At 38.6% G+C, this 22,807-nt stretch overlaps 2 protein-coding genes across 7 annotated transcripts in view; one reads left to right on the plus strand and one right to left on the minus strand.

Moving 5' to 3' along the window:
- The first annotated feature begins 1,463 nt into the window (after positions 1-1,463).
- On the plus strand, positions 1,464-13,742 carry ppp2r2cb (protein phosphatase 2, regulatory subunit B, gamma b). The gene is made up of 11 exons (XM_082177420.1): positions 1,464-1,858; positions 2,284-2,382; positions 3,453-3,550; positions 4,454-4,595; positions 4,691-4,803; positions 4,874-5,051; positions 6,378-6,542; positions 6,982-7,151; positions 9,163-9,254; positions 9,368-9,678; positions 10,132-13,742. Exons 2-11 carry the CDS (start codon positions 2,325-2,327, stop codon positions 10,161-10,163), a joined length of 1,359 nt encoding a protein of 452 aa, XP_082033546.1. The 5' UTR covers positions 1,464-1,858; positions 2,284-2,324; the 3' UTR covers positions 10,164-13,742.
- Positions 13,522-22,807, minus strand: part of ctbp1 (C-terminal binding protein 1) — a 29,559-nt gene continuing 20,273 nt past the window's right edge. For 4 of the 6 annotated variants that reach the window (XM_082177419.1, XM_082177416.1, XM_082177415.1 and 1 more), the window contains 8 exons: positions 22,556-22,700; positions 22,257-22,463; positions 19,049-19,263; positions 18,841-18,971; positions 17,591-17,718; positions 17,281-17,395; positions 16,292-16,342; positions 13,522-14,803 (listed from right to left, as the gene is read on the minus strand). In XM_082177419.1, coding sequence (XP_082033545.1) covers positions 14,617-14,803; positions 16,292-16,342; positions 17,281-17,395; positions 17,591-17,718; positions 18,841-18,971; positions 19,049-19,263; positions 22,257-22,463; positions 22,556-22,700 — 1,179 coding nt within the window. In that variant the 3' untranslated portion in view covers positions 13,522-14,616. The remainder of the gene's footprint in view (positions 14,804-16,291; positions 16,343-17,280; positions 17,396-17,590; positions 17,719-18,840; positions 18,972-19,048; positions 19,264-22,256; positions 22,464-22,555; positions 22,701-22,807) is intronic. The other 2 variants (XM_082177418.1, XM_082177417.1) reach the window with 1 other exon arrangement.

The raw sequence follows: 22,807 nt of genomic DNA on the forward strand, positions 1-22,807 counted from the left end.
ATGTTTGCCATCGGTACACCACACCATTTCATCTAGTCATTATGAAGCATCACAGGATGTTGCAAAAGATCAAAATCTGTAAAAGCAGCATGTTAACAAAATATATCTGCTATCTTTGCAGGTCAAGAAGTGAATTAAGCTCGGTCTACTTTTATCTTCTCACACGCTGAACATCACACTCTCACCAACACCTGATCCTCTCTGGCCGTTGCAGCCCAAAAGACAGAACTCTCATTATTATTCATGGATAGGATATGAAATGCTTAATACACTGAGAAAACAAAATGTAAAAATAAATAAAAAATAAAAATAAAAAAACTTTTAGGGGAAAACAGCTTGTCACTTTCGTCCATTAGATCAAAAGATCTGAAAAGGCCCATTCATTTATCCGCCCATAGACCCTCCCTTCGAAGAAATCAGGACAAAAATGGTCGAAAGTGAACAAAAGAGACACCAGGAGTAAATGTGAATGTTTCTCCCTCGTCTACTTGTGATCCAATCGACCAAAACGCTTCTTAATACCTCAGTGTAAACAGGGCCTTACATGCTCACAGCAGCATGTCTGTGTATTAGCAGCAAGTCCATTGCTCTGCAGCATCAGTGTAGTCCAGTCCAACATTGACACATGCGAAAATTTCGAGAGTCATCATGATTGAAATATTATTATTAAAATGCACCTTTTGGGGGTAGATAAGATACAAAGTTTCCCTTTGGTCCCACTTTATATTAAGTGGCTTTAAATACTATGTACTTGCATTGAAATTAATAATTTGATACAATGGACTTATTGTGTAAATTCATGTTTTTACATTGTACTAATACCAGTATGTAATTACAGCTGTAATTAATTTATGTAATTACATTTGTAATTACACAGTTGACCCTTCCCTTACACCTTAACCCACCTTTATACCCACCCATACCACCACACCTGTCCCTAACCTTACCTGTATCCCACCCCAATAGCAGCAAAAGTGTTTTACAATACAACATGAACACAATAAGTACTTATTTTTCGATGTACTGTAAGTACATAGTACTTAAAGCCACTTAATATAAAGTGGGACCTTTCCGGTCAAGAGTACAGCGCCAGTGACAAGCTGTTGTACCCCTAAAGGCACAATTTGCACTTTTTTTCTGACCGTGCATCATTTAAGGTTTCTCACATCTTTATGTAACCATTGCAATGCCTCATGTTTCCTGCCAGACTCGCGCTGTGCTCACAGACAGATGCGGTTACCAGGCAACCGCTCTTGTAGCTGTATCAGTGTGATGCTGTAGTGGGGGGATGCTGCCCTCTGTGATGCTGATCTGCTCTCCCATTGGCTACAACTCCCTGTCCAGTGGCCTGATTGGACGAGTGCGTGTCACTCAGCATCTTTGTGTCTCCCTCTCTGTGGTATGCTTCGTCGGAGGAGTCTATGCAGCAGAATAGGCAGAATGTGTACCCCTCCCTCATTCTTCTGCACAAACATCAGTATGCCTACGCACAAATCCAGCTGTCATATGTTTACTTCTGATTTCAGGAAAACCCAACAGGAATGAATTGACCAGAAGGGTCCTCTGGGTGTAGATGCATCCCAACTGAGCCAAGAGATTCTTGTTGTGGTTTTTCTTCAGCATTTTTTTGTGGAGTTCAAATCCTGTAGAGAGTCATCAGTCTCTTCGCTCGGACTTACCCCATGACGCTTTGCAGCAGACCTCGATGCTGATGGATGAAAAATGGATGGTGTGTTGCTCATTCCTCAAACACACACACACCTTCACAGACATCTTTTGTACACACCAACTCAGCAATGGAACTGAATGAATATATCAGTATCTGAACGCGACTGCTAGCACAGCGATGTGACAGAAGGTAAGAGTGTTTTTCTATGAACGTCTTGTTTTTCCATTGAAATTGTCATGCTTGCTTTGACGTCCGAATGTTTACAAGCAAAAGTGAGCCATGTGATCCTCTTTAAACACCCTAAACTACATCTCAGAGGCCATTTAAAGCTTTTAGACCAGATGGAGATGTTTATGTGTGGCAGATCTGGGATTCCCTCCGCCACCCCCCCTCCCCTCTGATAATCTGTTGTTTATGTTGATGCAAAACAAGATTACATCAACTAATCTCAAATCTAGGCCCGTTTCAGCACATCAAAACCATCGTGTAGATCTGCATTGAATATCAGCCTCTGGAACATCTCTCTCTGGCAGACATTAAAACACCGGTAGCTTGTTCTAACCCTTCCACTATCGCTTTTCTAACGCTAATCATGAAACTCCTCCTCTTTGCAGGATTGGTAGAGCTGCAGCCCCGCCCTTGGTTCCGTCCCAGAATGCTGAGCCCGGTTCTCTGTTCAGACCTCGCAGCCTTGGAGCCAGAGTACACTGAGGGTACACACACACACACACACACCATCATACCCCACAAACTCTCGTGGATCTACAATACCAGTCAAAAGTTTGGAAACACTGATGTTTCTCGTAAAGGCTTTGCTGAAATATGAATTAGTTTTGTAGATAAAGATAAATGTCTTTATATGACGCAGTCAACACGTAGGAACAACTTCAATACTGTTTAAAAGCATCCCAGGATGCACCTTGTGAAGTTTTTGAGAGAGCGAGTATGCATCAGTGTTATTTTAGTATCATTGAGATACTATTGTAGTTTTTATTAATAGTTTAAATTATTTTCATATTTTAGTTAAAGTTTGAGTAATTTTGTTATTTTTCCTTTTTATTAGGTTTATGTAGGCCTATATATAGTCTTATATTCAAACCTTTGTATTGGCAAAGATTTATATGTATATAATTATATATAAATCTAGATTTTATTCATTTTTATTTCATTTTTATTTTTTTATGTTTCTTTGGCAACTAGTTGAAATAAAATAATTGTAAGTTTTTTTTTAACATTGTATTGTTGTATCATTTATTTCACGTAACACATACATTTTTTATAATAACCCTGCTGTGCAGAGCTGGGATCTCGACAAAGAAGCTCAAATATAAGATCATTTTGGTTACTACATAAGTTCCATATTTCCATTTGTGTTATTTCATAGTTTTGATGACTTCCCCATTATTTTAAAATGTGGAAATTAGTCATAACGAAAAGTGTCCAAACTTTTGATGATTACTTTAACTAGACAGAGACACTTTTCGACCTTTGTATTGGTGTTTACATAGTGAATGTGCACACCTTGGCATTAAAACTGTTTTTGGATCTGTATTCAAATACAAATATTTCATTAGTTTACTTTGGCAAAGAAATGTTTGACTCAGGCACATCTAATATTGACTGAGCAGATCTGCAGTTTTATTGACAGCACATTACAATAAATAGAGGCCTGTGGATTTTACAAATATATATATATATATGTGTGATTCTTTCTCAGATCAACCAAAAAAGTATTTTGATTCACATGCAACTTTTTTATTTTTCAATCGTGTCTGTGTTTCAGCGGATGTCATCTCTACGGTGGAGTTCAACCAGACTGGAGAGTTCTTGGCCACGGGTGATAAGGGTGGGAGGGTTGTCATCTTTCAGAGAGAACCACAGGTGAGAGATATCTCTGACAAACACACTTTTCCATTTTTGACAAACTTCCTATTGAAACTGGAAGTTGGGATGGGAGATTTTGAAGCACAAGTTGCATTTTTAAAGTCAATAGGTTTTAGTTTACATCACAGTAACACAATGATTTCCTCGCAATTGTGAGTTGAAGGCAGGTGGTATTTATAATGTAATGGGAAGAGACATTCTTGGCCAACTTATGGCACATATGACTCAGTTCTGGCAGTGGTAAAGGTCATACTGGCCCACACACATCAAGCCGGTTTTAGTGTGAGTTGTGGCTTGCTGTGTGTGGCCCATTTTTACTTGGTGCTGCCAGAACTAAGCCATATGTGCCACGGTTGGCCCAGATGAGGCCAGGATATGTATGCTATTGCCAGCCACACACAGGTTGAGTATGTGGGCCAGAAGAATGTGGGCCACAACTGGGCCAGATGTAATTTGCTATCTGGGGTATATTAGCAGATTTGACAGTTTACGTAAGAATGCTTTTATGGATTATTTAAGCCAAAATTCATTCCCCTCATGTTGTAAGAATGAGGCCCAATACATTTTAAATATGCATATCTTGTTTACTTTTTTTTTGGTTGACTTTTCACATACAGATGCCCTAAAAGCTAACAGACGAAACCACAAAGCTTTAAATTAGATTTCATGGGGACTTTTATTATAATTAAATTACATTTTTGTATGGAAATTATAATTATTATAATAAATGATATTTTGAATATTATAATATTTACCTAGTTTAACCCTTTATTATAACGTTTACACAGATATCTTAATACAGGAAGTAAGCAGCAAAATTGACAGCAAAACAATTCATTGATAATTCCTGTTTATGCTAATAACGGCTTGTTATCTTGTCCCGCTACCTCTCTCTTTTAGGGCGAATATAATGTTTATAGTACATTTCAGAGTCATGAGCCTGAGTTTGATTACCTGAAAAGCTTGGAGATTGAGGAGAAAATCAATAAGATTCGATGGCTGCCTCCACATAACCCCGCCCACTTCCTCCTCTCCACCAATGGTAGCCGCTAAAACGCTTGATAACATTATATCATACAATGCCAAAACACAATGATGAATCATTAAGAATAACATACCTTTTGTGATTCTTGTCAGATAAGACCGTAAAGCTGTGGAAGGTGAGTGAGAGAGACAAGCGAGCAGAAGGCTATAATCTCAGAGACGAGGAAGGCAGACTGAAGGACCTCTCAACAGTCACCACTCTACAGGTGTGTGGTATTTCTCCTTTCTTCTGTTCTGTTTCTTCTCAATGCCTGATGTGAGTTTCTGCTGGTGTAGGTCCCTGTCCTGCGGCCGATGGATCTGCTGGTGGAGGCCACCCCACGCCGTGTTTTTGCTAACGCACATGCATATCACATCAACTCCATCAGTGTTAACAGCGACTGTGAGACGTACCTGTCTGCTGATGACCTGAGAATTAACCTGTGGCATCTCAGCATCACGGACCGCAGCTTCAGTATCCTCATCATTTTACTGTGAGAGAGAGCTGCACAGATATGGATAAACCTAGAGCTGAAAGGTGCTAAGGTGCTTTGAGTGGCTTTTAGCATGTTGCTGAGCACCAAACAACATGGTGATCAATCTTTTTAGCAGGAGCCAGTTGCATCAGCTGTGTGTGAGTTGCAATTTAAAGGGGTCCTATTATGCCCTTTTACGAAGTCTTGATTTAGTTTTTGGGGTGTACTAAAATATGCTTTCATGCATGATTGTAAAAAAAAAATAAAAAATAAAAATTATTTATACATTCACATATTTTACATTATTACAGGTCCTCTCTTCCCAATCTGGCCCGAATGCGTCGTTTAGTTTCTGTTTAGATGAAACCCCTCCTTTTGAAATGTGCTGTGATTGGTTAGCTGGCCCAGTGTGTTGTGATTGGCACCGCTTAGCAGAGAAGTGAGTGTTAGGGAAATGTCACGTCCCTTACCATAACCGCGAGTTTCATCTGTTCAGGTGTAAATATAAAGGATGGCGGCAATTTCAAACCTGATTCAGACCCTGACAATGTTAACAAACAAGAGGAGCATCCAGAATGGATTTCATGCACGGACTTTGCAACCACGGATTCCACAGGACGTTTCAGAGTGGTATGCAAGCTTTTGTGCTTTTAGCCTGCGCTGTGGCTCTGGAAGCTGTAGCACACAGATAAACGTTGGGATTAATTAAACTATAACGAAAATAAATTTAAACCACTCTAAGTTCGTCAGCCTTGGGAAGTTCGAACAAATGAGTTTTGGAAAAGGGGTGAAAATTTTATATTTAGTGTAAATGTATCTGTTCAGTCCCTTAACTAGATATTTGCTGATTACTTTGCCTATAGTTTTGCCTATAGTTTTGCTTCACTTAAATCAAAAAGATTCCCAACAAATCTGAATCAAAGACTGACCTATCACAGAATCGACCTTTGCATCTCTAAACAGCACACAGCAGTGATATTACGTTCCTGAATAAATCAATATTGTTAAACTAATCACTTGAGTGAATGATTCAATAACTCATGTAGAGAGACAGAGTCACTCGACACTCTAGGCTAAACAGTTTGTACCTCACATCTCTAGTTCCTCTGCCAACCGTCCACCAACCCATTACAGAACAAATGGTGCAAGTGAATAAATGACAGAGTTAGTTACAAACCTGCAAATGGCTGGTGCAACCCTACAGAAATCCAGAAGAAAGCTTTTTGTTTTGGACTTTTTGTTAATAGTTACTGTTAGAAATGTTGTTATGAATTAGTGATGATATAAAACCCCAGTTTGTCAGGGTTCCTCAATGAGTTTGTCAGATATTGTAGATTTAAAGCCGGAAAACATGGAGGACCTCAGTGAGGTGATCACAGTGGCAGAGTTTCACCCTCACCACTGCCACCTGTTGGCCTTCAGCAGCAGCACAGGAACCACACGCCTCTGTGACATGAGAGCTCGCGCGCTCTGCGACCAGCATGCCAAATGTAAGCCACGCTCATGCATATAATGCAAAATCATACTGCAAAGTACAACATTTTCCTGAATGTACTGATTTTGTTGGTCTTGAAACAAAATTCCTTTCAACCATAACCTGTAACTACCCCTGAAATCATCAATTCCTTCAGTCCTAAGCCTAAACCTAAAATCTTAGTGGTTGGCAGTAATGTTGTTCCAAGACTTATACACTAATGCGGAACATATCCACTAATAGTAGCCCATTAAAAAGTGTTGCTGTTTTTTTTAAGATGAAATTAAATTGAACTTAAGATATCCTGAAGCACTTAAACTTTCAGATTTGAAACTCAATTTGCCAACGTTAATGTAAGGTCAGGTGATGCTTGTTTACATTCAAATGGTTGTTCATGTCATAATGCTGTGTATTAAATGAAGTGTTTTTATATCTGTTTGCTCAATCCATTACAGTGTATGAAGAGGCAGTGGATCCAGCCCGCCGCTCGTTCTTCTCAGAGATTGTTTCCTCTGTGTCAGATGTGAAGTTCAGTCACAGCGGCCGCTACCTGCTGACTAGAGATTACCTCACTGCTAAAGTCTGGGACCTCAACATGGAAAATAAACCTGTGGAAACATACCAGGTCTCTCACCTACTCACTCACTCAAACATATAGCCTACACAAACTCACACAGTGTTTTAGCTAGAAGGGATCCAAGCCTCTCAGTGCAAGTGGCCTCACTAACACAAAAATAGCATAGAAATATTGTTTTGGACATGTGCAATGATAATACCATACCAGTGGTTTTCAATTTTGAAACTTCTTCATGTAAAAGGAATAGTAAATGTGATATTATAAAGAGAAAATGTTGTTTGCTACATTAAACAGTTATTGCACTAAAGCCAAAATAAATTAAAATATCTGGAAAAATTACTTTGTGTTAAATTGACAGTTTATCTGTTGTCTACCCTATATTAAGAGTATATTATTATTAAGAAAATATATAATTAAGAGTAATTATTAAAATGAATCAACTGTTTTTAGCTGAAACTGAAACAAACTATAAACATTGTTTTCTTTAAATTAAATAAATCTGAAATAAAAGAAAATATACAAATGAGATGAAAAGCTTAAATTTAAAACCCTTTTTAATCAATGAAAAGTAAAAATGTTGCCTTGGCAACTGATTAAAATAAAATTTCAGTTGAAGTTGAAGTACTAAAATGACTAAAACTGAAATAAGATTAAATATCTTACTAAGATTAACTGAATAAAAAAAACAAATAAGGCACCTAAAATTACTCAAACTTATTCAAAAGAACACTGAAAATATATAATAAAATCAAATTCAAAGTATGATATTATTATTAAAATATTAATATTAATATATGGTTATTATATAACTATATGCACATTTGTCTTTAGAAAAGCAGAATGAAAAAGTAATATGGTAAAATTAAGTAAATTTACCATGGAGGACTAATAATATAAATACCAAGGCTGTGTCCGAAATCGCCCCCTATTCCCTCATTCACTATTCCCTACATTACTCCACTAATATAGTTCACTTGCAGGAGTGAATGAAAACGAGTGAGTGAATTCGGACACTGAGTGCGCCTAGAGGGCTGCCGCCTTTGCATAGTTTGTGTTTGCTGTTTATAATCATTTGAAACTTAGCAAACTGCCAGCTCCAGTAGTAATGAAAAGATTTATGTCATGGAAACTACGTAAAACCTTAATGAAACAATTTATTCAATTAAAAATGAATTTATACCTGTTTGATATTAAGCTGTAGCCACCTTGGACCAGCGGTTTGGAAAATGGATGAATCAGCCGCCATCTTCTGGTCTCACAGTGCATTATAGGTATTCTCTAGCCGTTGAGCGTACAACGGTTGTACAATCGTTATTGCGGTGCATTGTGGGATTGAATGAGTGCACTTGATAATGTCCACTATGGTTTTGGACACCACTACAAATGGCTGTACCCTCAAACAGCGCCCTATTTGAGGGTATAGGGTGTGATTTCGGACACAGCTCAGGTTCTATCATGAAACTAGATGCCGCAGGCTGATGGGTCCTTATTGCAACCTGCTGACAATTGTATCGTTAACTACACGGCACAAGCTGATTGGTTCCTGTCGCATCTGCAGCCGATGAGCTTGCTGATCAACATTGAAATGGTTGGTCAGTGTTTGCTGTGGCAGTTTGCAGCGCACTTTCAGAGTACTTCTGAAACCCTCCACCTTCCCCAGCTCCACCTGTATAGATCTGCAACAGTATGTCTTACATGCTACTGCTTATAGATACACAGACACGCTGCTGTGAGCAAGTCTCTGTACTAGACCAAATACATTAACATTGTCATATCCATTACCGTGCTAAAGAGTTGTCATGATAGAAATAGATCTAAATAAATCTTCAGGAAAGGGAGAGGGCAGCTCCATCAAACATCTTGATGTAGTTGGACAAAAAGCACCTCAAAGGTGAGACCTATAAAAATCCTTTTAATTCTCTATTGAAGAAAAGCCCAAACCAGAATGGTTTTATTTAATTACAGATTATGTTTTTTAACCTACAGTATAAACCAACATTCCAGTTATATATCACTTCACTGCATTTATCATGAACTTGTTTTTTGCTTGTCTTTTTAGGTCCACGACTACTTGCGAACCAAACTGTGCTCTTTGTATGAAAGCGATTGTATTTTTGACAAGTTTGAATGTGCTTGGAATGGAACGGACAGGTGAGGCCCTAACCATAACCTTTACAACATTCACCTTTGACCTCTGAAACATAACTCGAGCGGATCCACCTGCTGTGCACCTGTTCCCTCTCAATCCCTCTCTTCCTCCGCAGCGTGATAATGACGGGGGCTTACAACAACTACTTCCGAATGTTTGACCGGGCGAGCCGGCGTGACGTGACTCTGGAGGCCAGTCGTGAGATGTGTAAGCGGCGTGCCGTCCTGCAGCCGAGGCGCGTGTGTGTGGGGAAGAAACGGAAAGAGACGGACGTCAGCGTGGACAGTCTGGACTTCAGGAAGAAAATCCTCCATACCGCCTGGCATCCCAAAGAAAACATCATCGCCATCGCTGCCAGCAACAACCTCTACATTTTTCAGGACAGACTGACGGCCAACGGACATCACAACACACCGGAAATACAAAGTGCGCCTCTCAAATGACAGACGCACCCAAATCTGACTTTGTAATGTAACACAGTCTTGTGGCACAAAACACGTGCAAGATCCAGTCCATTTGATTGCCCTTTATTATCACATTTCCCATTTGCATTCAGTGTCACCAGTATCAGAACAATCTCAAAAACTATTGCGATGTATAACCCCAACAATTGAATAATAGAAACTATAACTGTGGTTTTGAATGAAAATGTATCGCTCAGATTCAGTGCTATAGCATGGCATGCAGTATGAACACTCGGGTTAGATAATGTTCAGCTACCCTGAAACGTACAGATCGCACATGCATGTTTACAAAGCTGTTTCATCATGAACAGGGCTTATTTAACAATGATGATTGTAAGCGAATCAGAGCCTTTACAATGCTTTACAACGCTCTGCACTGCTTGTATAGAATTACGTGTCTGTTCTTTCTTCTCAGGCTTGAGGTTTCTTCAGTTTTCTTTGGTTTGACTAAACTGCTCAGGGACTCTCTAAGGCCTCTTCCTAGTTTCAATGGCAAAACTCACCAAAACGAAATCCAGAACAAGCAGAGGACAGGATGCAGGAATTATGGAGGTCTGCTGAGAGACATTGCTGGAAGGAAAACAGCATGTGCAGGGATCAGTTTCAATGCTGAGTCATCACCACCCCCACCTCAATGTGTAAAGAGCATTCCCAATTCAACGCTTTTGAACACATACTAACAGGCATTTGCTAGCTAGTGCACTGGTTGGATGATTTTATTTAATGTGTTGAAAAAACAGCTCAGCCAAAAATGAAAAAGAAATTCTCACCCTCATGTCATTCCAAATCTGTTTGATTTTCTTCCAGAAGAGAAATTCAGCGGGATGTTCATGCTGCTCTTTTCCACACAATATGGAAAAAACCAATTCGATCTCGCGGCAGTTCGTATGAATTTTACGAGGTGGCTAATTCGTATGAATTTGAACGAATGAACGAATGTTCATTACGAATGTTACGAATTAGCCACCTTTTACTCACTCGTACGAATTCGTACGAATTGGTTATGAGATAGCGTTGGAAAAAACACACAGTAGTTCTTCAGTATCTTGCAAGGTCATTGTGATTCTGCGTTTTCAAAATTGGCACAGTTAAGAGACATGCAAGGACCATTGTAGTTTGCCTTAGTTGACGTCAAACATAGCAAGCTTGAATATGCGTCCATGTTTTTTAATGGTGCAGTGGAGGGGAGCATTTTCAGCGAACTTAAGCCCTATTCGGATGGGATTAGTTTAACATGGAGAGGTTGGGTAAAGTAATTATCACCAGAGCTTCTCAGTGATTTTAGTCCCGTCCGAATGTGGATCTCAGTAATCATTACGGACAATGTCAGTAAAGATTAGACTGACTTTTACCTTCTGGAAAAAGGTCTGGAAAAATTACCTCAGGTAATACTAATCCCGTGCGAATAGACCCGCTGTAAATATGTACGTAAATATTCCGTCATTTCCTGTTTAAAAATAGTTTTCCACGGTTTTTCGAGTATGGAGGCGCTTGGAAATCCATTCAGTTGTGTTCTAGACGCTGGGACAAGTCTGTGGCAAAACTCAAGTGTTTTCCACACACCATTCAGATCAAAAGAAGGTTGAAAGCACTTGTTAGAGGCACAAAACATCTTTTAGCGTTAGGTAAGTGCCTATTACCAACATTATCCAATCTGAATTTAATTAATACATCATTCGACCGGATTTAACTGTTATATATATATATATATAGGTTACATGTGTTTGCGCACATGATATCAGGAAGCAAAGTAATACGCACATGATGACAGAAAGGTGACGGCGGTGTGTAAAGAGAGTTACACCTCCCCCTTCTGCTATCTCTTATCCCATGTGAATTGGCCATTAATGTAACAGACATCATGTGGTAAAATTATATTACTCCATCTACTCTTGTAAACCTAATCCCGTCGGAATAGGGCTATAAACAACTTAAAGGGGTAAATAACCACTGACAAAAAGTCTGTTCTTATTGAATAGGCTTGACCAAAGTCAAATTCTGCTTTGCTTGAGTAGGAAATACTTCTTAGCAAACTTGTCGACTTGTATTGTTCCTGGGTGCAAGAATTCAAAGAGTAAACGTTTATCGGGAGTGAGTTATTTTCTGTTTCAAGTGAAGGATCCAAAGCGTTGTAGTTAATTTGACTTGTCTTTGGGCTGGAATACAAAAATGCAGAAGTTACAATCTGTAGTTTTCACGAAAGCCCTGAAGCTGTGAGTCAGACTTTTGCTGACAAATAAACGTGAATTTCTCTGTCCAGCTAACACAGAGAAACAGTAAGCATTGTTCATTTACATATACTACGACATTGTAACAATACAAAGCGAGTTGAAAATCGGCAAACTTACACTTTGGTATAGAGGCAGATCTGAATGCGAGTTTATGGTCGATTGTTAGAAAGGGGTGGGGTTTAAGCGACTAAATGATTGAAAAAATCCTGCGTTTGTCATCAGATAGAAGTCTGTCGTTTCACAGGAAGATGGAATTAATTACAAATTGTGGAAAATTAAACATGCGCATTGATGAATTGTTCACAGTAAGATAAATAACATGCATTTAGAAAATGTATTCTAAAAGATTTTCAATTTTCAACCTTCATTCTGACTCTCTGTCTGAAATAATCCTTTTTTTTAAGGGCGGCTCCTTTAAGGCTTGTGAGTAAATGGCAGCTGTGTGTTAAAAACATTATCAAAATAAAACCGTCATTTACAGACAAAGCATTATGAAATAATGCTAAAGTTTCTCTGCGAACTCTCCATTACACTGCCTCGTTTACAAAACAATATGCAGTCAAAATCTCTGAACAAACATATAATCCTGCGACGAGATTCAAGATTCCATTAAAAATAAACCATCCACTTGTTTCAGTCGCTGGGATCCTTCTGAATCTATAAAGAAATGAGCAAATGACGCATTAAAGCGAACGATCCTTTACGCTTCTATTTACTCTTCCTTTAGTCCTCTTGTCAGTAGACTAAAGAGTGTGGAGTGAAGTCAGCGAGCATATGTACTGTAGACAGCATCAGTGATTATAATGGGTTCTAGACACAATGCTAGCATTCAGTCGGCGAAAGCAAGTGGGCGGGCCCTATGGTGCAATGATGTATAACTATTCGTCGATGTCTTTCACTCATACGCATATGCAAATGCATTTGCCTGTGTGACGTCACAAGTCCTCCAAATATCAAAAAGCGCCGTTTTTGGAGCTTGACTAAATAAATGCTTTGTTTATAATGAGGACATTTTAAGCTCTGAAACTTGCCAGAGGTTTTAATGGTACACTGACCTCTTATATGTCAAAAGATCAAGGCAAATTTAATTTCTCATGTTATGACCCCTTTAAATTTTGGTCTGTTCCTTACACTACTCTAAAACAATTGGTAACATAAAATGTTTTTATTTTTAATTATTATTCAATGAAGCCTTTCTGGAGCTTGGTGTCCCCAGGTGAACATCAAAACTGGTTTGGAAAGATACGAGAGTGAATAAAGAATAACAGAACATTTGGGTGAAGGAATCCTTTAATACCAATTGTTCAGAGTGAGCTTCACAGCTTTGAGGTAAGATCCCTATTCCCCTGTATACAAACTATTTGCAGCATGATGCCTGGTTGGTACCTTTTGATCTGCATTATTTATATGATATGATGACCAATGTCCACAAGAGGGCGTTCACAGTGATTGTGTTGTTTATATTCGGAAATGGGTTCAAATACAAAGGAAACCTGAACTGAACCTCCACTATTTCTGTTGTCCTGGCATATCTTTATTCATGGAAGTGCGATAAACCCACAGAAATGTTGTCGTGTCGCTTAACTCTGACTTTTATTTCATTTAAAATAATTCATACAAATGCATACAGTCACAAACATTTCTTTTTGGACTCTGTTTAACAAAAAATATTAATATCTCATAGTATATATAGTATGTATATTGCTAGCCTACCACTTTACCAGGAAGGAAACTATGTAGGCGATGGAGAGCTGCAACTATCCCGGCATCCTCAAAAAAACAAACAAAAAAACACACGGTACAATCAAGTCACACACAAACAGGCAAGCATTACGCCAGCTTTGCACAAGACAAATTTGTTTTTGTTTTGTTTTTTTACTTTTTGTTCAAAATCTGAACATTTTTCTCTTTTCTTTTTTAACCTTTAACACATAAGGTAATACATGCTCCAAAAATAAAAACATACTGAGTGTAGTTCTTTAATGTACTGTACTTAATTTTGACTACAAAAAGACAAATGGGTACAAAAACAATGCACTATGTGGTTTAATTTAAAAGGAAGGAAGGAAGGAAGGAAGGAAGGGGGGAAATAAATTTTCCTGAGAGGGTGTGCAAATCCCGCCTCTTTCGGGGCTTTTAAAATCAAACGAGTGAAACTAATATGCTTTGTATCGCATCTATGATCAGGTGGTGAGATGCCTCCTGTAAAACGGTCTGTTTTTTTAACGTTTTTTTTTTTTTATCGTCTACAAACCATTAATCATGTCCTAAAAACTGTACACAAACAGGTTACATTCATGTAATAGCTACTGTTGTTTTAACAATGAAACCCATTAGACAGACAAAAAAAAAAAAAAAAACAGATAAAAGATCGCCCACTGCACTTGGACAGACTACAATCTAAAACAGCAGGATTTTGCATCAGGGAGAAGTTAACTTTGTTTGAAATCCACACGGTTTTCTCTTTTTTTTGTTGTTGTTTTATCCCCCCACTAGTACTTCAAAGAGCGCAGTCCACCAGCTTCAGTCAAAGAGTTGGCTACTTTGGAGTGGTGGTTGTTTTTAGTGGCTGGTTCTGAGCCCGGGAGCTTGTTTCCGCTGCTCTTCTTTGGGGTAAAGAAGGACCAGGAGAGTTCTATAGTGGTACGGAGAGCCTTTGAAGAGGGGGGCTACAACTGTTCGTTGGGGTGCTGCTCTCTATCGGGTTCGGGTTTGCCGGTTTGGCCGGGTGAGGGGGCGTGTGGAGGGTGGGCTACGGTGGGCAGGCTGTGGGTAATGGGCACGGCACTTGGCATGATGCCCTCCACTGGCGGTGGTAGACCCCCTGAAGCGAGGCTCACTATGCCTGGGGGGTACCTGCGGAAGGGGAATAATGTTAAAACCTATTAAACACCTGCAATAGAGCAACTGTCCCTGCAGTGAAGCCCTCCATGAAACTACTATGTGTGCATAATGGTTCGTAAAAATGTACTTCCAGCTTTACAATCTGATTGAATGGCCCAAGTTTAAATGTACATACATCACATGCTACACTCCCATTAAAATGTTTAGAGTCAGTGAGATCTCTTTCTTTTAAATAATTTTTTTAAAGAAATTAATAGTTTTATTTAGCAGGGATGCATTAACCTGATCAAAAGTCACAGTAAAGACAGTAATAATGTTACAAAAGATTTCAAAAAAAAAAAAAAAGAAGGAATTCATCAAAGAATCCCGGAAATATTCCGCTTTAACGTCACAGTAATAAATAATATTTGAAAATATATTAAAATAGAAAACAGTTATTTTAAATTGTAATAATATTTCACAATATTAATGTTTTTACTGAATTTACAAAAATATACAGACTTTTGCATGCACACGAGAAACTTTTCACATGAGAATGGTCATAATTTCCGGTTTATGTATACTATAACTTATTTCCTTTGTGCGTCACTGCCATCTTACTCTGAAGTAAACGAGAGCATGGATCCGGCTAATATGTGCATAGTCCTATATGCAAAGTTTAATGGTTCACAAAAAAAGATTGGTACGGTAAAAAATGGCTCAAAATTTTTATTTCATTAGGGCAATATATTTATATTGTCCCATAAAAAGCAATAGTTACCCATGCACACGCGAAAGTCTGTATATTTTTTATTTTTGCAAAGGTCCCTTTAGGGGCTCTGTGCATTGCTATATTACAATAAGATTGGATTATTATTTGTAATAATGTATTTTTTTTATTGGAAATTTGTCATATAATTTTGCTGTTCTATAAAAGCATTAAGCAGCTCGAGGCTGTGTGTTATAGTGGTAATGGCACGGAAAAACTAAAACTGTGTTTTTCAAGGATTGTTTTTCTTAAAAGCCACGTAAAATATAACTAGTGAATATATATTCTAGTTATACTTTAGTAATCAGGGCTTGACATTAACTTTTTTGCACACCAGTCACTGTGGCTAGTGGTTTTACAAAATTACTAGCTATTCAGCATTTTTCAGAATCAGATTTTTTTTTATATTATCTCATAATTTGGCAGCAGGGATATTAGGCTGCTGTCACTTTAAGACCTGACGCACTGATCCATTATACTGTTACACATGCGTTTTCTTTTTCAACTGTTTGCGTCCACTTAAAACAACTGACTGTGTTTACATGAATACTCGCCAAGACCGGCATTTTGACATTATTTTGTGTGTACTTTAGCGAAAAATAACTCAATTTAGTACCGAGAGGCGGCTTTATGTGCGCACACTTTTGGGTGTGAGAACACAATATGCGGGAATGAGTACAATGCACCAACAATATTGATCCGGAGCAAATGAAATGAGTGAATGATGGGAGGCGGGTTTGTGTGTAACTCACTGTTGGAAAGATGAGAGAGAGAGAAAGCTCAGCTGATAGGGTGTATCTATTCTGCGGAAAATGAGTATTGGAAGTGTTATTCATATTCATTTTTCATATATCGATATGTATCGAAAAAAATTTGACATCACTACATTGCACTTATTTTATTATTTCAGATGCCTTTTTGAAAGGCTACAATTGAAAAATGTACATATTAAATATAAAATTCCACCTGCCAAAGTAACTAGTAGGAGTGACTGCATTACACGCCACCGCTGAAATCGACCCGCATTTGGCGGGTTAGCGGGTGTTAATGTCAAGCCCTGCTAGTAATGTTTGATTCATGAGCAAATCATTCGTTTGAATCGGTTCTTTTCAATGAATAAGTCATACAGATTCACATATTGGTCTGAATGATTCATTGGCAAATCAGTCTTAATCAAAATGATTTCAACAATCCTTATCAAGTACTCACAAATGACTGGAAAGGTCAGAAATTCACCGCTAAAAAAATGTGGGAGCCCTTTACGTACCCTGTCCGTCAGTTTCAAAATGTAATAACTTTGCCAGTAGATATTAAACAATCCTGTTTTTTTTATTTCTTTATCATTATCATACTGAGTTTTTTTCTGTGAAATATGTGCATTTTATATAAGCAATTCCATATCTCATTTGCTGCCATTAAATAGTTTTATGTATATATCATAATTAAAACTGGCTCTCTAGATCCTAATGGAAAATAAACCCACTTCAGTCAACCACTAATTATATTCCCCACACACTTGGCTTAGATGTTATGACATCTTGATGAAAGATTGTGAAGACTTTTCTAATACCATGCACTTATGTGCAATAAGACCAGGAACACATATTAAGAAGTCCAAAATGGTCTATTTTGACATCATGTTGATTTTAACCACAGTAAAAGCAATCTTGCATTGCCAGTTGTGGATTATTGTTTTACAGCACCATCTATATTCTACATTCAGTTCAGAGGAAAGTTGTACCTATAGGTGCCATTGAGTTCTGGATGAACAACAGCCGGGTCCATGCCGGCCCAGTGCGTGGTCTGTGTGAGGAACTCTTTGTTCACGCAGTTCTTCAGGCTGTCTGGAATGCGACCTGGAGGAGGAAAACAGCTTCATTACAGGGAAACCCCGAGACATTGATCACAGTACATCAAGCCTGCAGAGCTGCAATTAAAGAACGGTTTTCACCGGACTGATGAAAGAGATCAGACACCCAGGGCTCTCAAATCATTTGACAAATGTCTGAGGCATTAAAAAGTGGTATTGATGGCTTCATGTGCCGATGTACCGGTAATAGCTCGCCGGATCTCCCGCGCCGCCTCCTCCCGCATCTCAATGGAGGCCTGCTCGCTGTACCAGGCCGCGTGAGGGGTGCAGATCAGGTTGGGGGCGTCTTTAAGAGGACCTTGGCTGAAACTGTCACACACACACACACATGCAGCTGTATTAGAGTCTGAGTGTAAAATGACTTCAGCATAATAAGGACTTTTCACAATGAGACCAAGGAATTTTCCAGCTCTTTGTGATTACTGGATAAGGGAAAAATCGACAAAGAGCAAAATTTAGCCAATGAAATATTCCAGAGCTGAAAACTTCATTTTCATGCCTTTTTGGATTTTATATTACAGTGAATTTTCTAGAGCTGGAAATCCTGGAAACAGCCTGAGGTTTGATTCAGGGTTATTATCATTCCCTGAAACACTTCTGTCAATTGACATAAATCTAAAATATTTAAACACACAACACACCAACACACACACACACACACACACACACACACACACACACACACACACACACACACGCACGCACCAAAATTACTAACTTTAATAACTAAATGCTATAACTATAAATGCTATAACTAAAACTGAAATAAAAATAAATGAAACCTAAATAGTAATATATGAATGAATAAAAATAACAAAAAGCACATAAAACTGAAAATATAAAAGTAAAAGCTAATATAAAATATTAATAATATTTATAGCATTTATATATATATATATATATATATATATATATATATATCAAATACTAAAATAACATTAGACTTCACAATTGCTATGAAAGCAATTTGACCTCATTCACAAAAGTGTTCCATATCTGGTTGTCTAATAAACATGGGTTAGGGTTAGTACACGTATACTACGAATATTGTTGGCTCTTTGACAAATTGTTTTTGTTTTTTAGATTTGCTCTTTTGTAAGCGACTTTGGATAAAAGTGTTTCCTAAATGTAAATGTAAGTGTAAATTTAAAAGTGAATCACTAGAGATGACGTATAAATCCCAGCATTTCGCATTGCTACTAGTCTCCTTAGAAACTGCCTTCAGGAAGCAGCTCACATTCTTTATATCCCTTGTTTTGCCTTTGACGCATGATGCATGTTTTATCAGTGCGCTTTGGAGCCAAATAATACAATGCAAAAAAAAAAAAGCCCTGCAGAGTTTGGGGGTGGAATAGGAATGGGGTTTGGAGCAAGCAATCGAACCGAATGTCAAAACAACACAATACTTCAACATCAAATGTTATTGTTCACCTGAAGGGCTCTGTCTCGTGGACGTCCAGCGCTGCTCCCCGTATTCTGCCCTCTTTCAGAGCCTGGGCCAATGCTTTCTCATCCACCAGACCACCACGCGCAGTGTTCACTAGAAAGGCGCCTTGACGCATCTACAGTCAACACAAAATAGTGATCGTACACAAACGTGACAGCTGTGCATGTGTGCTCTGGTGTTTGTGAGTAGCACCTGTTTGATGGTGAAGTCGTTGATGAGATGGTGGTTGTGCTCGTTGAGACTGCAGTGTAAGGTGACGCAGTCGCTGTGGAAGAGCAGGTCCTGTAGGGTGTTGACTCTCTGCAGCCCCAGGGCTCGCTCCATCCCGTCAGACAGGTACGGGTCGTAGAACATCACGTTGAAACCGAATGCTTTGGCCCTCAGTGCCACCGCCTGTCCAACACGACCTGAGAGCAAACATATCACTTCAGCCATGAATGAAGAGCCATATAATAATTTATTTTATAATACCAGGCTCTATTAAAATGGTGTGTTTGCTTCCTACAGGCCACAGTATGCCAAAAGAAAGTGTTTAAAAGGTACCAGGCTGATATTATGAGCCAAAGTAATGTTTTAAATGCCATCTTAATTTCCAGCAAAAGAGCGTTTAATTCATTTCGTTATATTATAGCTCAATTATTTCCAGCTTCTTTGAAAAGATAAAATAAAATACATAAATAAATACACAGCAATACACTGAAGTAATATACAGTAAAATATTATATATGTGAAATATTATTACGATTTAAAATATGTTTTCTATTTGAATATATTTTAAAATGTATTTATTCCTGTGATGCAAAGCTGAATTTTCAGCATTATTACTCCGGTCTTCAGTGTCACATGATCCTTCAGAAATCATTCTAATATGATGATTTGCTGCTCAAAAAACATTTCTTATTATTATCAATGTTGAAAACAGATGTGCTGCTTAATATTTTGTGGAAACTGTGAAAAAAAGTTCAAAAGAACAGCATTTATTTGAAATAGAAATCTTTTGTAACATTATAAATACTGTCATCTTTAATCAATTTAATGAGTAAATAACAGTATTATTTAATAAATAAATAAAAAATCGTACTGATCCTAAACTTTTGAACAGTAGCGTGTGTGTGTGTGTGTGTGTGTGTGTGTGTGTGTGTCGGTTTGTTAAGTAGTTTGCCAGTTCTTCTAAGCTAAATGGAAAACCTACTTAAAGAGGTTGTTCCACATTATTAAGCAAGTCACATTTCTCATGCAATATGAGGAGGAAGAAAGATCTTCCTGGAGATGAAAAGCATGAAATGGTGCGATGTCTTGCAAAAGGCATAAAAACAACTAATATTTAGCAAAAACTGAGATTTTCGAAGATTTGTGAGTGATTTAGGGCACAGAAGATGATAAAGGGCACAGAAGATAAAGGCTTATCAAGGGAAGTTTCTGTCAAACAAATTAGTTGTATTAAATGAGGTTCCAAACATCGGTTCGGGAGGAGCCTAAACATTCAGTCCTGTGACTCCTGTCAATCATCATTACGTGTGTATATAAGCATCAGTCACTGCACCATCCCAGCGACAATTCTTCCGGCATCCCTCCTCCTCCCCCTGTCCTCCTCTATTTCTCTTATTCTTCCTCTGCGCAGTACTAATATAGGGGGTCTAGCCTCGGGTTTGAGCCTCCTTTAAGGTCAGCAAGCCAAATATTAAGACTGAATGAGCAGGTGAACTCGTGAAGGTGATCAGCTGTAAAAAAAAGCCACTGTTGAACAGCAAACATGTATTTGAAGTCTCAAAAAAGCTCACTGAGATGATGCAGATGGAAAAATAAATAATAAAGTTATCGCGCAATTCTTCTGGCAGGATAATTTTATTCAGCTAAATATCTCACCATTCACTGATGCGTCCAGGTCACACTCAATCACCGTTATATGTTTGGTCTAAAACGCACCTGCTCTCATGTTTTACTGCAGGATAGATATTGTGATTTCATTTTCTGTCATCTCTGCAGGACTGCGATATGAAGAGTGTGCAAAGTAACATTTTAGCAACAGTGTGAAAGTGAATAGCACATAACAGGCACAATACCGGTATAAACATGAATATCTATCGGTACAATATGCGTCACATGACTAAACTTACATCACTTACTTTTTTATATACCTCAGTTTTGACAGGCTACAACGCGAAAACGGCGTTTTCAAATTTATCCACTTTGGAGAGCATTTTCAAAAAGCTTTGTTTTCATTAATAAAAATGCGTGTGGACGGAAGGCCAAAAAGATGCGTTTTCAAATGAAAACGTATTAGTGTGGACATGCAGAGTCCTGCAGAGTTCAGCTCCAACCCTAATCAAACAGGGTTGCTAGAAAGCTACAGACAGGTGAACTTTTATCAGGGTTGGAGCTGAACTCTGAAGGACAGTTCTCCACCTCTGGTCTAGATGGATGGAGTTCTGGATGGTTGGTGAATGGCCACCCCGTTCCAGCCAGATTGCGACGTCAGCAATGAGCTGGCGGGTGATGATTTGTGCTGGAATATTGGGAAGTGAGATGGAATGTCCCTTTAGGGTCCCTGAGGGTGTCAAAATGACTTCTGCAAGATATGTGGAGTTCATAACTGACCATTTTCTGCTATGGTATAAAAAGAAGGATAGTGCCTTCTGAAATAAAAGGATTTTCATGCAGGGAAATGCTGCAAAAAAACAAACAAAAAAAAACCCACCATAGCAATAAAACATTTTTAAAATGTCTTTCTACACCCACTGTAAATGTTTCTTAACAAACCTGTCTGAGATTGATATCAGTTATAAAAAACAACAACAACAACAAAAAAACACTTTCTTTAAAAAACTAAAATCTGAATGTCTATTGTGCTAAAATGACTGATATGTCAATTGCACAATAATTTGGAACACAGTGTGTGTGTGTGTGTGTGTGTGTGTGTGTGTGTGTGTGTGTGTGTGTGTGTGTGTGTGTGTGTGTGTGTGTGCGTGCGTGCAATTTTCAAAAATAAAAATGTATGAAGAATTCTAATGAAACTTCTTTAAAAAAATCCTTATTGTTGAGCCCTGAAATGAGCACAACTGTATCTTTAACTCTCTTTTTGGTCTGTGAAATAATCAATGCTTATTACTTCTGGATGATCGCATAGTCTCCACACATTACCGTTCGCTTCCTGTTATCTTTATAGCCACTGATAGCGCCTTCATCAGAATTTTTAACGTTTACTTAGCCTGCACCAGTCTATTAATATTTACCCACCCCTACACTGCACATAAAACCAAAACAAACCACCGCTGTTACTTCATATCTCCTTCAGAAGATCTCTTTCGGTCTCAGTGGGCTTATCCTGGCCAGAATACATAGCAAAGTGGATCAGACTTCATGTCTAGAGTCAAAAGTCTGGCTATGTGAGACAACACACCTAGACCAATGATCCCCAGCGTCTCTCCTCTGATGCGGGCCGCCCCAGACGCGACCTCTCGGATCTGTTCCACGCTCTGGACCCGCGTGCCCTCCCGGAGAGCCTGGTGCAGCCAGGTGGTGCGTCGGTACAGGTTCAGGATGTGACACATGGTGGAGTCTGACGTCTCCTCTACTGAAGCCGCTGGCATGTTGCAGACTGCTATACCTGCAGATGTGGAAGGGTTACGGTCAGGCTCTTCATACAGCAAACACACACACATACATTGTTGTTTAATGGAAAACCTTCTTAACCATTACCTAAGTCTCCAGCAGACTTTATGTCGATGTTATCAAAGCCGCTCCCAATGCGGACAATTATACGAAGTGCTTTGAACTTTTCCAGGTCCTCCCTCATCAGCGTGATTGTGTGGTACATGAGGGCACCCACTGCTTCATTTAACACCTGAGACAATATACAGAAACTACAGTCAGTCTGTGCAAAGAAGATACACACAAGTACAACAGATCCAAAACTGAGAGGCAAAAAGTCTAAATGATTTTTCCTAACTA

The sequence above is a fragment of the Leuciscus leuciscus genome (assembly GCF_965113295.1).
Source record: "Leuciscus leuciscus genome assembly, chromosome: 8".
NCBI classification, from domain to species: Eukaryota; Metazoa; Chordata; class Actinopteri; order Cypriniformes; family Leuciscidae; genus Leuciscus; species Leuciscus leuciscus.

Excerpts from the sequence above, each read along its gene's own strand:
- ppp2r2cb (XM_082177420.1), top strand. The coding sequence starts at position 2,325 with ATGCTGAGCCCGGTTCTCTGTTCAGACCTCGCAGCCTTGGAGCCAGAG. Across the intron at positions 9,255-9,367 it reads GCTTGGAATGGAACGGACAG|CGTGATAATGACGGGGGCTT; the intron begins GTGAGGCCCTAA and ends CTTCCTCCGCAG. Across the intron at positions 9,679-10,131 it reads CAACACACCGGAAATACAAA|GCTTGAGGTTTCTTCAGTTT; the intron begins GTGCGCCTCTCA and ends CTTTCTTCTCAG.